The sequence below is a fragment of the Podarcis bocagei genome (assembly GCF_964188305.1).
Source record: "Podarcis bocagei genome assembly, chromosome: Z".
In the NCBI taxonomy this organism is placed as follows: Eukaryota; Metazoa; Chordata; class Lepidosauria; order Squamata; family Lacertidae; genus Podarcis; species Podarcis bocagei.
In genome coordinates, this window is record NC_138140.1 from 34,821,148 (window position 1) to 34,834,775 (window position 13,628).

At 46.2% G+C, this 13,628-nt stretch overlaps 1 protein-coding gene across 1 annotated transcript; it reads left to right on the forward strand.

Moving 5' to 3' along the window:
* The first annotated feature begins 2,384 nt into the window (after positions 1-2,384).
* LOC308578384 (uncharacterized protein) lies at positions 2,385-11,599 on the forward strand. Its single transcript, XM_081178637.1, has 10 exons — positions 2,385-2,874; positions 6,535-6,608; positions 6,740-6,777; positions 6,928-7,044; positions 7,277-7,356; positions 8,370-8,466; positions 8,629-8,712; positions 9,054-9,158; positions 9,556-9,601; positions 9,905-11,599. The coding sequence occupies exons 1-10, from the start codon at positions 2,855-2,857 to the stop codon at positions 9,955-9,957; spliced, it is 714 nt and encodes a 237-aa protein (XP_081034763.1). The 5' UTR covers positions 2,385-2,854; the 3' UTR covers positions 9,958-11,599.
* The last annotated feature ends 2,029 nt before the right edge of the window (positions 11,600-13,628 follow it).

The window sequence follows — 13,628 nt, forward strand, 5'->3', positions numbered from 1 at the left end:
AGCCAGAACCAATTATGAAGCTTTACCAGTTGGTTATAGATCAAATGCATGGATCATGCAGCTGCAAAGAGGTCTACCCAGCCGCTCCCACAAGCAACATGGAATTCTTCTGTGCAATTTACAGTGGTACCTCGGGTCAAGAACTTAATTCGTTCCGGAGGTCCGTTCTTAACCTGAAACTGTTCTTAACCTGAAGCACCACTTTACCTAATGGGGCATCCTGCTGCCGCTGCGCCGCCACCGCGTGATTTCTGTTCTCATCCTGAAGGAAAGTTCTTAACCTGAGGTACTACAACGGACGCTCAGGTTGTGAACATGATCCGTGCGGGATGCACGTTCGCAACCCACAGCGTCCGCAACCCACAGCGGCACGTCTGCGCACGTGCGGGTTGCGGTCCGTCGCTTCTGCGCATCCACAAAGCACGATTTAGCGCTTCTGCACTTGCGCGACCGCTGAAACACAGAAGTAACCCGTTCTTGCACTTCCGGGTTTCGGCAGTCCGCAACCCAAAAAACGCAACCTGAAGCGTCTGTAACCCAAGGTATGACTGTATTTCTGGGTTAGCGGAGTCTGTAACCTGAAGCGTCTGTAACCTGAAGAGTCTGTAACCCAAGGTACCACTGTATTATTATTGTTATTACTAATAATAACAATAATAAAGATGTAAGACGAGCCTATATTGCACTTCATTAAAAATGCCAGGTCACTTCACAACAATATACAGTGGTACCTCAGGTTAAGTACTTAATTCGTTCCAGAGGTCTGTACTTAACCTGAAACTATTCTTAACCTGAAACACCACTTTAGCTAATGGGGCCTCCTGCTGCTGCTGCACCGCCGAGGCACGATTCCTGTTCTCACCCTGAAGCAAAGTTCTTAACCTGAAGCACTATTTCTGGGTTAGGGGAGTCTGTAACCTGAAGCGTATGTAACCTGAAGTGTATGTAACCTGAAGCGTATGTAACCCGAGGTACCACTGTAATGATGGACTCAATAGAATCAGCAATAAATATTGGGGCACGGGCCTTGGCCGGTACCCTGAAATGCACAGCCCCTGCACCAGTTCTGAAGAAGGAGGAGGCTCAAGGCCAGGAGCCAGCAACCTTTTTTCAGCCGGGGGGGGGCGGACTATATTTTTTTTGGGGGGGGAATTCCTATGCCCCGCAAATGCCCCCCAAAGGGGCAGGGCATGCGTATTGGGGTGTGGCACGTTGCCTGCAGGGGCGGGGCACCCAGCGCAGGCGGGGGGGAGCCGTGATGGAACCCCACCAGGATCGCAATGCCGGGGGCGGTGTGCTCCCCCCACACTTCTTTTCCTCTGCCAGTGAGTCAACGTAGTCAATGCTAAGTTGGATGTTCACAATGGTCTGATGCAGAGTAAGGCATGTTCCTATGTCTAAACCTTGTGCATAAGTTGAACTCATTAAGCTTAGAATGTAAGTCAGGCGTCAGCAAACTTTTTCAGCAGGGGGCTGGTCCACTGTCCCTCAGACCTTGTGGGGGGACGGACTATATTTTGGAGGGAAAAAATGAATGAATTCCTATGTCCCACAAATAACCCAGAGATGCATTTTAAATAAAAGGACACGTTCTACTCATGTAGAAACCCGCTGATTCCTGGACCATCCGCGGACTGGATTTAGAAGGCAATTGGGCCGGATCCGGCCCCCGGGTCTTAGGTTGCCTACCCCTGCTCAAGGCAATGACTCTCTGCACTTCACGTTAACTCCGAAGAGAGCCCAGTTGTGCTCAGATGCTCAAAATTCCCTTTTCACCTTTGAAACAGGAAGTCCGATGCCTGGTCCTGCAACTTTCTGCACATGTTAATGCAGAAGACGGCCCAGTTGTGCTCAGATGCTCAAAATTCCCTTTTCACCTTTGAAACTTTGGAGGGTCTGTTTCAATTGACAGCTCAACTGGCAGTGCAGCAGCTTTTATTGCAGAGGCAGAAAGTTTCCTTCCTTTCATATTCAGGGTTTCTGTACTTACATAAAAATTATAAAATTGTTTATGCTGCTTGTTAAAAGTCATGAATGAACTCTCACAACTTGTTGATAAGGTAGCTTGCTTGTGTTTCGATAAATAGTGTAAGAGGAGCATTCTTAGGAAGTTGCACTTTACAATCTAGCTTAGCACTGCCTACACTGACTGGCAGCAGCTCTGCAGGGTTTTCAAACCCGGGGCATTTCCAGCCCTATCTGGTGGAGATCCAGGACTGAACCTGGGATCTCCTGCCTGCAAAGCAAGTCCTCCCTAGGCTCAGGAGGCATGAGTTCTCTTACTGTATTTTAAAAAATGTTTGGATGGGCTCTCTTTAGAAAAGTTGCAAGAAAATGTATGAGCTGGTTTGTGATAAAAAGGGATCTGTAAAGCTGCAAACAGCAAGTGTCCCAAAGTGAGGGAGAAAACATCGGAACTAAAGAGGGGGGAGATTTGTTCAGGGTCAAGGTGGGTGGGTTGCCATGGAAACAGTGTCCTGCCCATCTCTGTGACATCTATTGCTGCTTGCATAAAAGACAGCAGTTCCACATCTCCTTCGCGAGTTAGTTGGGAGGAGTTGGCTGAGATAGAAGTGGGACGGAGGAGCAAGCAATCTAGCTAGCTACGGAGCGAGCGAGCGAGCGGCCAACAGGGGAGATAGGTGTAGACTTTTCTTTTATTTGCTTCAACTTTTATTTTATTTGCTTCAACTTTATCATTTCATTTTTCATTTGGATATTTCGTGCACATATTTTCCCGGGCATTTTAGACGGAGAGGAGTAGCAGTAGGGTTAGAGGCAAAGTTCGGAGTTAGTGCTGCGTGAGGATTTTTAAGGAGTTTATTTTAAACCGGAGGGGATTTCACCTGAAGAGATGGCCAGCATCGTCAATATGTAAGTAGGATTTCTTCTGCCTCTTCTTTTTAGTCTTCTGGAGCGAGGGCTTGGGGTCCCCGACACGGCCAGACAGCATCCCCTTGGAATTTAACATTTTCCCGAAGAGCTTAACTTCTCTTCGCGCGCGCCCCCTTTCCCTGCCGTCCCATTCTCCCTCGAATCTCATTGTAGCTCCTCTGCTTAGAGTGAGCTGCCGTTACCGCCAAGGATGCAGGTTCGATACCCATAAGGTACAGCTGCATATTCCTGCATTGAAGGGGGTTGGACTAGATGATCCCCAGGGTACCTTCCATGATTATTATTTTATTTTGGATGCTTTTTATTACATTCATAGCCCACTTTGCATCCAAGCAGTTTAAGGTGGCCTTTATGGCTTGCCTTGTCCCCTGATTTCCCCCTCACAACAAACCTGTTCGGCAGGCTAGGATGGGAGTGACTGGACCCAATATCAAACAGCGCACTTCGTGACTGAGTGGGGATTTGCGCTCGGATCTCCTAGTCCAGAATTCTAACCACTATACACCCCCCGCCCTCGCTCTACCCCTTCTCCGTTTCTCAACTCTTCGGACGCTCTGTCAGTCTTCCTGTCAGTCACTCTGGCACTAAGAGAGTTTTAATCGCATTCTTCGGCTCGTCTATGCCTTGATGCTTTGACGACCCTCCTAGAAGCCCCCTTCGTTCTCCCGGCTGGGCAGGGTTGTCCTAAAAGCATTACGCTGAGGGTTCTTTTAAACGCGGGAAATGCTTCCCTTCTCTTTGCTTTGCCGGGGGTGGTGGGGTGGTGGTGGGGAGTGTTGGAATCCCCCCCAAAACATGAGGTGCACTACTCTGTTCCTGTGGAGAGCCGTTTGGGGTCTGTGGGTGTATAAAAAACACGGAAATAGCTCTGTTGCTGGATCAGAGGGAAAGCCCATCTAGTCCAAACAGATGTGTCCTGTAAAACTCACAAGCAGTAGCCCGCTCCTGCGGCTTGTCTTCTAGCAGTTGGCTCCAGAGGTAGAGTGCCTCTGTTCATGGAAGCTCTATATAGCGATGTTCGGTAATGGTAAAAGATGCCGTTTTTCTCCTCCAACAATTGGTGTAATCTGCTTCCCAGCCCGGCAGGCTACTTGTCCTTTGAGCATCAGGTGCCTGCAAATTTCAGAAACTGATTAAGTTCCCACCAGCGTTCTGAAATCAGATGATTCAAAGCTCTTCCTCTATCTCCTTTCTCTCCAAGTCCACGATCATCTTAGATAACTCCTTCTTGCTCCTTTCCTTGTTGGTTTTTTAAATAATAATAAATAAATTGTTAAAGATTTCTTGGTTTACAAAAAATATGCATTGTCTCTTTTTTCAAGTTGTGTTTTCTACGGATCAGTTTCATTTGTTGTGAGACATTAGTGTTGCATGCGGTGTTAGGTTTGGAAGAAAAGAGGGGGTCGGGGGGAGAGGGGGGGTCGGGTGTCAATGATTCTCTTCTACTTAGTGTATTTGTGGGTTCACTCGTTGCATTTCCTTGGTTGTGAGTAGTTTACAAAAAAAAAGGATTTTCTCTTTTTTCAAGTTGTGTTTTTTACGGATCAGTTTCATTTGTTGTGAGACATTAGTGTTGCATGCAGTGTTAGGTTTGGAAGAAAAGAGGGGGTCGGGGGGAAGAGGGGGGTCGGGTGGCAATGATTCTCTTCTACTTAGTGTAGGTGTGGGTTCACTTACTATTCACTTGTTGCATTTCCTTGGTTGTGAGTATTTTACAAAAAAGGGCATTGTCTCTTTTTTCAAGTTGTGTTTTCTACAGATCAGTTTCATTTGTTGTGAGACGTTAGTGTTGCCTGCAGTGTTAGGTTAGGAAGAAAAGGGGGGAGAGGGGGGGTCGGGTGTATTTGTGGGTTCACTTATTTTTCACTTGTTGCATTTCCTTGGTGGTGAGAGAGGTTGGGGGGGTGACCTAGGGTGTTGGTGGTGGTCTTTGGTTGCCTGCAGTGAGATTTGTTTTTGTGCGTGAGTGGGCACCTAGGGTACAAATAACCAGAAACCTCGTCAAACTATACCTCCACAACAACAACTCATCGTGGTAACAAATCAACAAATACCCGAGGAGATGCAACACCAGATTTCCTTGTTGATACGATGTCCTGCAGCCGAAGTAGCGTGTTTGCGTTATTGCTACGCTGCAAAGACTCCGTCTTCTCTTACACACACACACACACACACACACACACACACACACACACACACACACACCATTTTGGTTGTAGGCTTCTGTCTCAGCTTTTGAAATGTGTTGGGAGGGGGGTTTACTGGGTTGTTTTTAATCTTTATTATGCATTTTGTGTTTTTATGTTGTGATTTTTATGTTGCAACCAGTGCTTTTTTTCTTAAAAAAAATGTTTAGGGGTAATCTCATTTTGACTCAAGAAAATCACCATTTTATAGTTCAAATCGGGGGAAATAAATGCAGTACAGTAAATGCAAAGATTCAAAAAATGTTTAGGGGTATGCGTACCCCTGCATCACCAAGAAAAAAAGCGCTGGTTGTAACTGAGACCTGCTGGTATAGGGCGGTATAACAAAGCGGGTTCTCCTTCATGGAGAGCATATGTTGCGGTGGGAGCAACCATGACATCCCCTGTTGCTGGGCGGGTTAGTTTGGATGGCCACGAATTTGATTGGGCACCCCCAATGTTGCTTGGGAAAATTGATGATTGCAATTTTATTTGATTGATGGGGGTGCTATATAGGTCCCTGTGCACAGCGTTGAACTTCCTCTTTTTGCTGCGCACATCGGATTACCCGCCCACCGTCCCTTTTATTAGGGTTTGTTTGCGTTGACCTTTCTATGCCTGTCATGGGGTCGTCTGCTTTGGAGCAGGGGCCTGGTAGGAATTTTACTATTTGGCTGATTGGCTGGGGCCATTTGGGTTTGCCTACTGCGTAGCAAATCGTCACAACTTGTAAGGTTGCAGTTAGGCACTGGGTTTTTTTGTTTTGTTTTTTATTAAAGATTTTCTTGTTTTACAGAAGTATGTGTGATGTCTCTTGTATTTTTTCCATGTAACATTTTTGCGAATCAGTTTCATTTGTTGAGACATTGGGGGGGAAGAGGGGGGGTCAGGTGGCAATGTTTCTATTTTGCTAAATGTATGTAGGGTTTGGTGTCAGCGTTGCTCGTGCTGTTCATTTGTGTTTCTTTGGTGGTGAGAGAGGTTGGGGTTGGCCTAGGGTGTGGCTGTTCATTTGTTAATTTTTTGGTTGGTGGAGGGGATGAGGTTGGCTGTGCCTGCCCCTCCAATGCTGCTGCTGCAAGGGTATTCCGTTAAAGGAATCCAGCGGCTCACCATGCTAGACAAAGGTCTAGGGCCCCAGGGAGCATTTGGGGAGAGGTGTAAGCCTGGCTCCCAGCTTTATTCTTTCCCCAAAATTGTTTACCATTACTGACTTCCGTACAGGTGTGGTTGTCAGTTCTGTTCCTACCTCCAAGTGGGAACAGATAGTCACTAACCAATGCCTAAGCAACCACTCACTTACTGTAATTCAATAACGTTGTGGCCAAAATTATGCGAAAAACCAAAACAAAAATGATGTGTGAACCGTGTTTTTATTCAGGGGTGTCTTGGGGGCACTTGACACGCAACAACAACAACAACAACAACATCTGCTCCTCTCCTTCTCTTCTAGGTTCAGGAGACTGAGGGACATGATATTCGGCGAGAGGCCTGAGCCCAAGAAGTCCAGGGCTGCTGTGGGCCCAGGTGAACAAATGCTTCATTTTCATTTTGGAGCATAAGGAGGAGTGGCCTTAATGCTTTAATACTCAACTGTAGAAAATAAGTAGAAATGAACTAACGTGCTCCCATGTCCTTTCCTTCTTCTCTTGTTGCAGATGATTCGGTGACTGTCCGGCCTGTGGTATCACGTGCGGTTAGTATTTGAGTAAACAGCACAGTACATACTAAATCCCTCACCCACCCACCCCCATCCACCAATGCTGTTTATACCCCCATTTAGGCGGTCTCAGATGCAGAGAAGCCCTCCTGCCATGAATTGACAGCCTTACTCTTGCCTTTTCAGCAACAGGAGAAGGATGAGTCGTTCCTCTCTTGCGTGCTGGCCACTTGCTCGGAGGCCCGCATGAGAGAAAAGGACACATTGAGGTACTCCAAAAATCTGGCCGTCAAGTCAATTGCGGTGAGTGACAGGTTGCATAAGGTATCCAGGGGTGAGGTGGGCAGGAGAGCTGGGGTGGGATTTGGGGGATGTTGGGCAGAAGGAAGGCTTGGCGGGGTCTGGCCAAGAGAAGGGTTGTGCAGGCATTTGGCATTAAATTGCCAATTCCTGCCCTGAGTTTGGGGTTGGAAGAATCCGCCTGATGTCCATAGGGAATTGACTTTCCCCCGCTCTGCCCTCTGTTCTCTATCAGGAAATCATGGGACGGATTCCGTGCTTTACGCACCCTGAATTGGTTCTTGCTATGGCACTGGAGGCTCTTTACCAACTGAGGTATGCTGGGTTCTTTGAGCTTGACAACGAGCTTGGGGGGGGGGGGGAGAAGAATGTGGAAAGGTGTTACCAGACCTTGCCACTTAGATTGGAATTAGATTGGAATTATTTCTTACAATTTCTTAATTTTGTTTGCGTTCAAAAAGCTTTATTTATGCAGCAACTATTTACAGGATGAGTGGAGATGTGAGAGAGAAAATAGAAGATATATTGTCTAGAGATAACTTTGAAACAGCTCAGCTTTTAGGGGTGGGATTAACGAAGACCTAGAGCAGTGTTTCCCAACCGGTGTTCCGCGGCACACGAGTGTGCCGTGAGACACCGGCTGGTGTGCCGCGAGATGCCTGGAGGGAGGCGGGCGAGTCGGGCGGCGAGAGGCGGGGCGGCGGCGGCGAGGAGAGGCCGCGCCTCCTGCTGCTGCCTGGCGCTCCTCCTCGCAGCCGGCAGCGCTGCCTGGGCGCCTCCGCGCGACTCTGCCTCGCTGGGTTTGGTCTCCCAGCAGAGACGGGTCACACGCGCACCTCCCTCCCTCCCTCAGCCTGCGCGGAGGGAGAGCCAGAGAGAGGCATCGCTCCTGCGCGGCGGGAGAGGGAGCAGCCGGAGCGATGCCCCAAACAAAGGCATGGGACCGGAGGGGAAATCCTCCCGGCGTGACGCTGCGCGCTGACGTCACGGGGCGGGGCTTCAATGGTGGTGTGCCGCGAGATTTTTTTTCAGTAAAGAGGTGTGCCGTTGCCCAAAAACGTTTGGGAAACACTGACCTAGAGGCTTGCATACAAAGTGCCAGGTAGACTGCCACATAAACAGTGCCCTCGTATGTTTATTTTAATTTTACCTTTATTCATTTTATCCTGTAAAATTTATACAGTGCTTGATTGTAAAAAGTGGTTTAAGCTAACTCATGCATTCACTAGAAGTTCAAGAGAATGAAATGTATTTGATGCCCCCCCACCTCAATATGAGGAAGACTCCAAGGAGACAGAGTCTAAAAACTTTCCCCTCCATCTCTCCAGCCTCATGAAGCCCAAATTGCCACTGAAGCTCCATAGCCTGATTGTGCACGCAGCCTTTGCGGCTGTCGTTGAGGTGAAAACTGAGCCCGACAGACATGTAAGTTGTTAGTTTTGAAATTTGACTTCTATGGTTATTTCTTTTTCACACACTGTAAGCATTGCGCCCATTGCTCAACATCTGATCTCTCTTTCCTCTGCTTGGCGCATCCTCTCCCTCCCTCAATGGACCCACGTGGATGAAAATTGCCATTGTCTACAGGAGCTGGACGAACGTTATACTCTGATGCTGGGAGGCCTCCTCTGGGAAGCCCCAAGCACTAAGCTCCTGAACTTGCTGATGAATGTAAGTATATTGATGGCATCAGTGGCTGTTTTACCTAGAAAGCTTTCGTGAAGAAGCCACCGCCTAGCATACACTTTCTCAGCATTGCACCTCTTGGGCCCTTCCCCTCTTGGAAGGCAAGCTGGCCACATGGAATAGCCAGCAAAGGCCCACTTGCCCAAACAGCTAAAGGAGGGCCTTTAACGCAGAGCTACAATTTGGGGCTGGACGACATTGCCATTTTAGAACAGTTGAGGACAGTGAGAAACGGATCTCTCTCTGAGCGTGTAAGGGGCTTCACAGTGCTCTGTCTCTTTCACCCAGACCAGCCCCTGATTCTGAGGTCTTCTTTCCTTCCACAGGAACTGAGAGGTTACACCAAAAGCCCGGTTGCGGCGGAGAGGCAGCTGGCAGCCAGTGGCATTGGCTCGCTGATGTCCTATGCCAAGGCGCTCCGTCGCCTGAAGGCAAGTATCTCACCTTTATTTATTAATTCCTTTGGCACACTTACATCTCACCTTAACAGCCCCAAGAGGTTCCCAGAGTGACTTATGAAAGGATTCCCACAGTCTGGTATCAGGCACACAACACAAGGTGTCCCTGGGATGCCAGACAATTCTGGAGACATTTCCTGCCTTCTTCCTTGGTGTTACACTTCCACCTCTGCCTAGTAGGCTGCAAGACCCATTGAAGTCACCTGGGGCAAGGGATTGGGGCCAGGCAATAGAACTCACTCATCCCATGATGGAAGCAAGTTTTCCCTGGCTTGGGTCTGCTTCCATGTTCTCTTGTACCCATTATTTGTGGAGCGTTTAGTATCAGACCGGTCATCTGATCCAGTATTGTATTTTCTTTTCTCTACAGAATGTTCTCATCCCTCTGGAGCTGGCTCACTTCTGCCCCAAAGAAGGTAAGACCCACAGCCTGGGGATGTGGGACTCACTTTCCAGACTAAGGAGGGCGCACTCAGTAGCTGCAGCATCCTTGCTTGATGCAGACCTCCCGGGTCATGTGGCTATGAAATTCTGCCACAGGACAAACGTGGCTATTTCCCTCCAGGGCCAAACTGCAGGCTTGGAAGGAGTCATTGCCACCAAAGACAGCATCCATAAATAGAACCCCAGCCCTGTATGGTTGAATGGGTACCAGGTAAATTTGGTGAATCAGTAAATGTGACATAAATTAATCTCTCTTCTCCTTCATTCTCTTCCAGATGACATAATGCTTAGTGTCGATTTCAATTATGGGGAGAAGACCGAAGTCTAAGTTTCGAGGCTCAGCAATTATGGAGTGGCAATTTTTGCTTACTGTTTCATTGTGTGTGTTGTTGCTAATTGTGATCATTGCTGTTGTTTTAGAATTATTTCCTATGCAATAGTACAGTGGTACCTCAGGTTAAGAATTTAATTCTCAGTCTCAGTCAGTTTTATTGCACATAGCCAAAGGCTGCCGCAATGTACACAAAATTATTTGACAATTAAAAGAAAATATACTGAATTGATAAAAAAAGACTTAAAACATTTATATTATTAAAACATTACGTACTCTAAACAAAGCTATAAAAGTACCCCAATGTACAAATAAAAACATTAAACAATAAAATTCATAAGCTAAAATCATCACATGGTCACTAATGTTAAAAACAATATCAATTAATACAGTGTGCAATTTATACTCAGAGTTTGGTGACAAAGATAGAGCATAGCCTGAGGTAGATAGATAGGATCAAATAAATTCATCTCCTTTACAGTTAATGGCTACCTCGGCTATATAATTTGCTCTAATTTTCCTAGCAGCAGTTGCAAAAAGTGCTACACGCCAGGTCACATACTTATCTGTGTCTGCAAGGAGATATAACATCATGTCAAGGGGGTTCTGGCCAGGGGACCCTGTCATTATAGGTACCAAAAATCTTTTTCTTGCATCATTATATAACGGACAGTGCAAGATATAATGCATAAGGTAAGAACTTAATTCGATCTGGAGGTCCGTTCTTAACCTGAATCTGTTCTTAACCAGAAGCATCACTTTAGCTAATGGGGCCTCCTGCTGCTGCCGCAGCACGATTGCAGTTCTCATCCAGAGATAAAGTTCTTAACCCAAGGTACTATTTCTGGGTTAGCGGAGTCTGTAACCTGAAGCATCTGTAACCTGAAGCTTCTGTAACATGAGGTACCACTGTACTTTTTAATTGTTTTTAAATTGTTGCTTTTTAAATTGTCCTTGTAAAGCAAAGTGTTCTGCTAATGTTGATTGTATTCTGAATTGCTTTAAGAAGCCTCATACCAATGAATAATATTAAGAGTAATAAGTATTTTACCTGCCTTAATTATAATAAAGCATTGATATGCATATTTTAAATTAGTGGTTAAGGTCTTAAACTGCATATTTTAATTGTTTTACATTTGTATTATTTACTGTGTTCTAGCTTATAGATCAGGACGCGGGTAGCGCTGTGGGTTAAACCACAGAGCCTAGGACTTGCTGATCAGAAGGTCGGCAGTTCGCATCCCCGCGACGGGGTGAGCTCCCGTTGTTCGGTCCCTGCTCCTGCCAACCTAGCAGTTCGAAAGCACGTCAAAGTGCAAATAGATAAATAGGTACCGCTCCGGCGGGAAGGTAAACGGTGTTTCTGTGTGCTGCTCTGGTTCGTCAGAAGCGGCTTAGTCATGCTGGCAACATAACCCGGAAGCTGTACGCTGGCTCCCTCGGCCAGTAAAGCGAGATGAGCACCGCAACCCCAGAGTCGGCCACGACTGGACCCAATGGTCAGGGGTCCCTTTACCTTTACCTTTAGCTTATAGATTTCAATATTAACCTACATATATATCTACATGTTCTCTATCTCTGTATAAGTCCATATTCTGGTTTGTGACTGTAATAAATCAATTCATTCATTCAATAAAGCTTTGGTGATTTTGCAATTCAGTAAATTGTCTCTGCCTCCATTTTTTGGTATCAAGGGAAACGCTTTATAAAATACCGTATTTTCGCCCTATAGGATGCACTTTTCCACCTCCAAAAATGAAGAGGAAATGTGTGTTCGTCCTATGGGGCGAATGCAGGCTTTCGCTGAAGCCTGGAGAGCGAGAGGGGTCGATGTGCACCGACCCCTCTCGCTCTCCAGGCTTCAGGAAGCTATCCGCAAGCCTTGCGAGCAGCAGCCTGCAGCCTGAAACATGGGGCGCGCACTGGGCTTCGAGCAGATGTCTGCAAGCCTTACGAGCCCGGCGGGAGTTCCCGCCGGGCTCACAAGGCTTGCGGATAGCAGCCTGTTCTGGGGGCTAGGGTCGGAAATAATTTTTAAAAAATTTATTTCCCCCCCCCAAAAAAACTAGATGTGCCCTATGGGCCAGTGCGCCCTATAGGGCGAAAAATATGGTAATCAGAAAACATCAGGGTTGTATTAGTCAACATTAGTCCTTTCCACAGCAGACCTATTTAAATTGATGGGCGCAAATTACATGGATGTGTTGATTTTGATGCATCTGTTCTGTGTAAAACTCAGTTCACTACTCCTCACAGGATATCATGGAATTGTAGAGTTGGAAGGGACCACAAGGGTCATCTAGTCCAACCCCCTGCAATGCAGGAATATTTTGCCCAACGTGGGGCTCGAACCCACGACCCTGAGATTAAGAGTCTCACGCTCTACTGACTGAGCTATGGGCAGATATATTTTTTGATAAATTGTCCCTTTAAAACATTTTGGTCTCTGCAGGAGTTGCTATGCCTAATCATTCCATCTAGTTCTGTCGAAAGGGAGGTGGGGGTTGTTTTCTGATTTCTTAATTGTGAAATTTTTTGGGAAGGGGAGGCATAGGTGGAAAGAAGACACTCAGATGGACCAGAGTGAAGTTGGGCCGAGCCTTTGGGGCTTCTGGATGGCTTGGGGAAGTCTAAAAGTATCACATCCAAACCAAAACTTGGTTGCTGCATGCCCCTGCCTTCTGTCATCATTTGAGTTTTCCTCTGTTTCCCTTTCAAGCTGCTGTCTGGAAGGAGGCCACAGCCCACTTAAACTTAATAATGATTATAACAAAACATTCATTCAACAGCCAGAGTTGAATGAAGACGATGTGCTAGGATGAGAATGAGATGATTAAACCATTCTGCAACAACAACAACAACACACACACACACACACACACACACACACACACACACACACACACTGCAATCCGAACCCCAGTACTGTTATGAGGACAGTGGTCACAACCACATATTTAAAGAACCGTTGCACTAAGAGTCACAGATTCACCCAACACATCCTGGGAACCTCTGTTTGTTAAAGATCTAACATCTCTCAGCACCCTTAGCAAACTACAGTTCCCAGGATTCTTCAGGGAAAGCCTGGACTCTTTAAAGTGGTGTAAGAGCTTTAAATGTGTGGTGTGGAATTCCTCCAAAATAACTGGGGAACTGTGCAACCCTCTCTCTCTCAGGCTACAGTCCTGGCCCCAGGCTCAGGAGGAGGGCTATTTATTAGATGTATCCTGCCTTTCTATTTTCATGGGAGCTAAACCATCAGAACTACATAAATCAATTATAATAATCAATACAATAAGAACAGCAATAAGAATTATTTACCAAATCTAAATAATCTGATAGAAAGTTGAGGGACGGGGTGATCTCTCCATCAGCTGCAGTCTTTGGACACAACATTTCAATGAACATAATTGTTGTTGTTGTTATTTATTTTATTTCTATACCACTTTATATTTTCAAGGAAAATCTCGAAGCAGTTTACAGCATACTAAAACAGAAATAAAACAATCTGAAGAAAGTCAAATATCGAGTATACAGTTAAAGCAACATAGTTAACAAAAAACGAAAATATTAAAGATTTCAAAATAAAACATTACAAAGGAAGTCAACTACAGAATACATATTTAACACAAGTTAACAAAAACAAAACAAAAAAAACTTAAGCATCC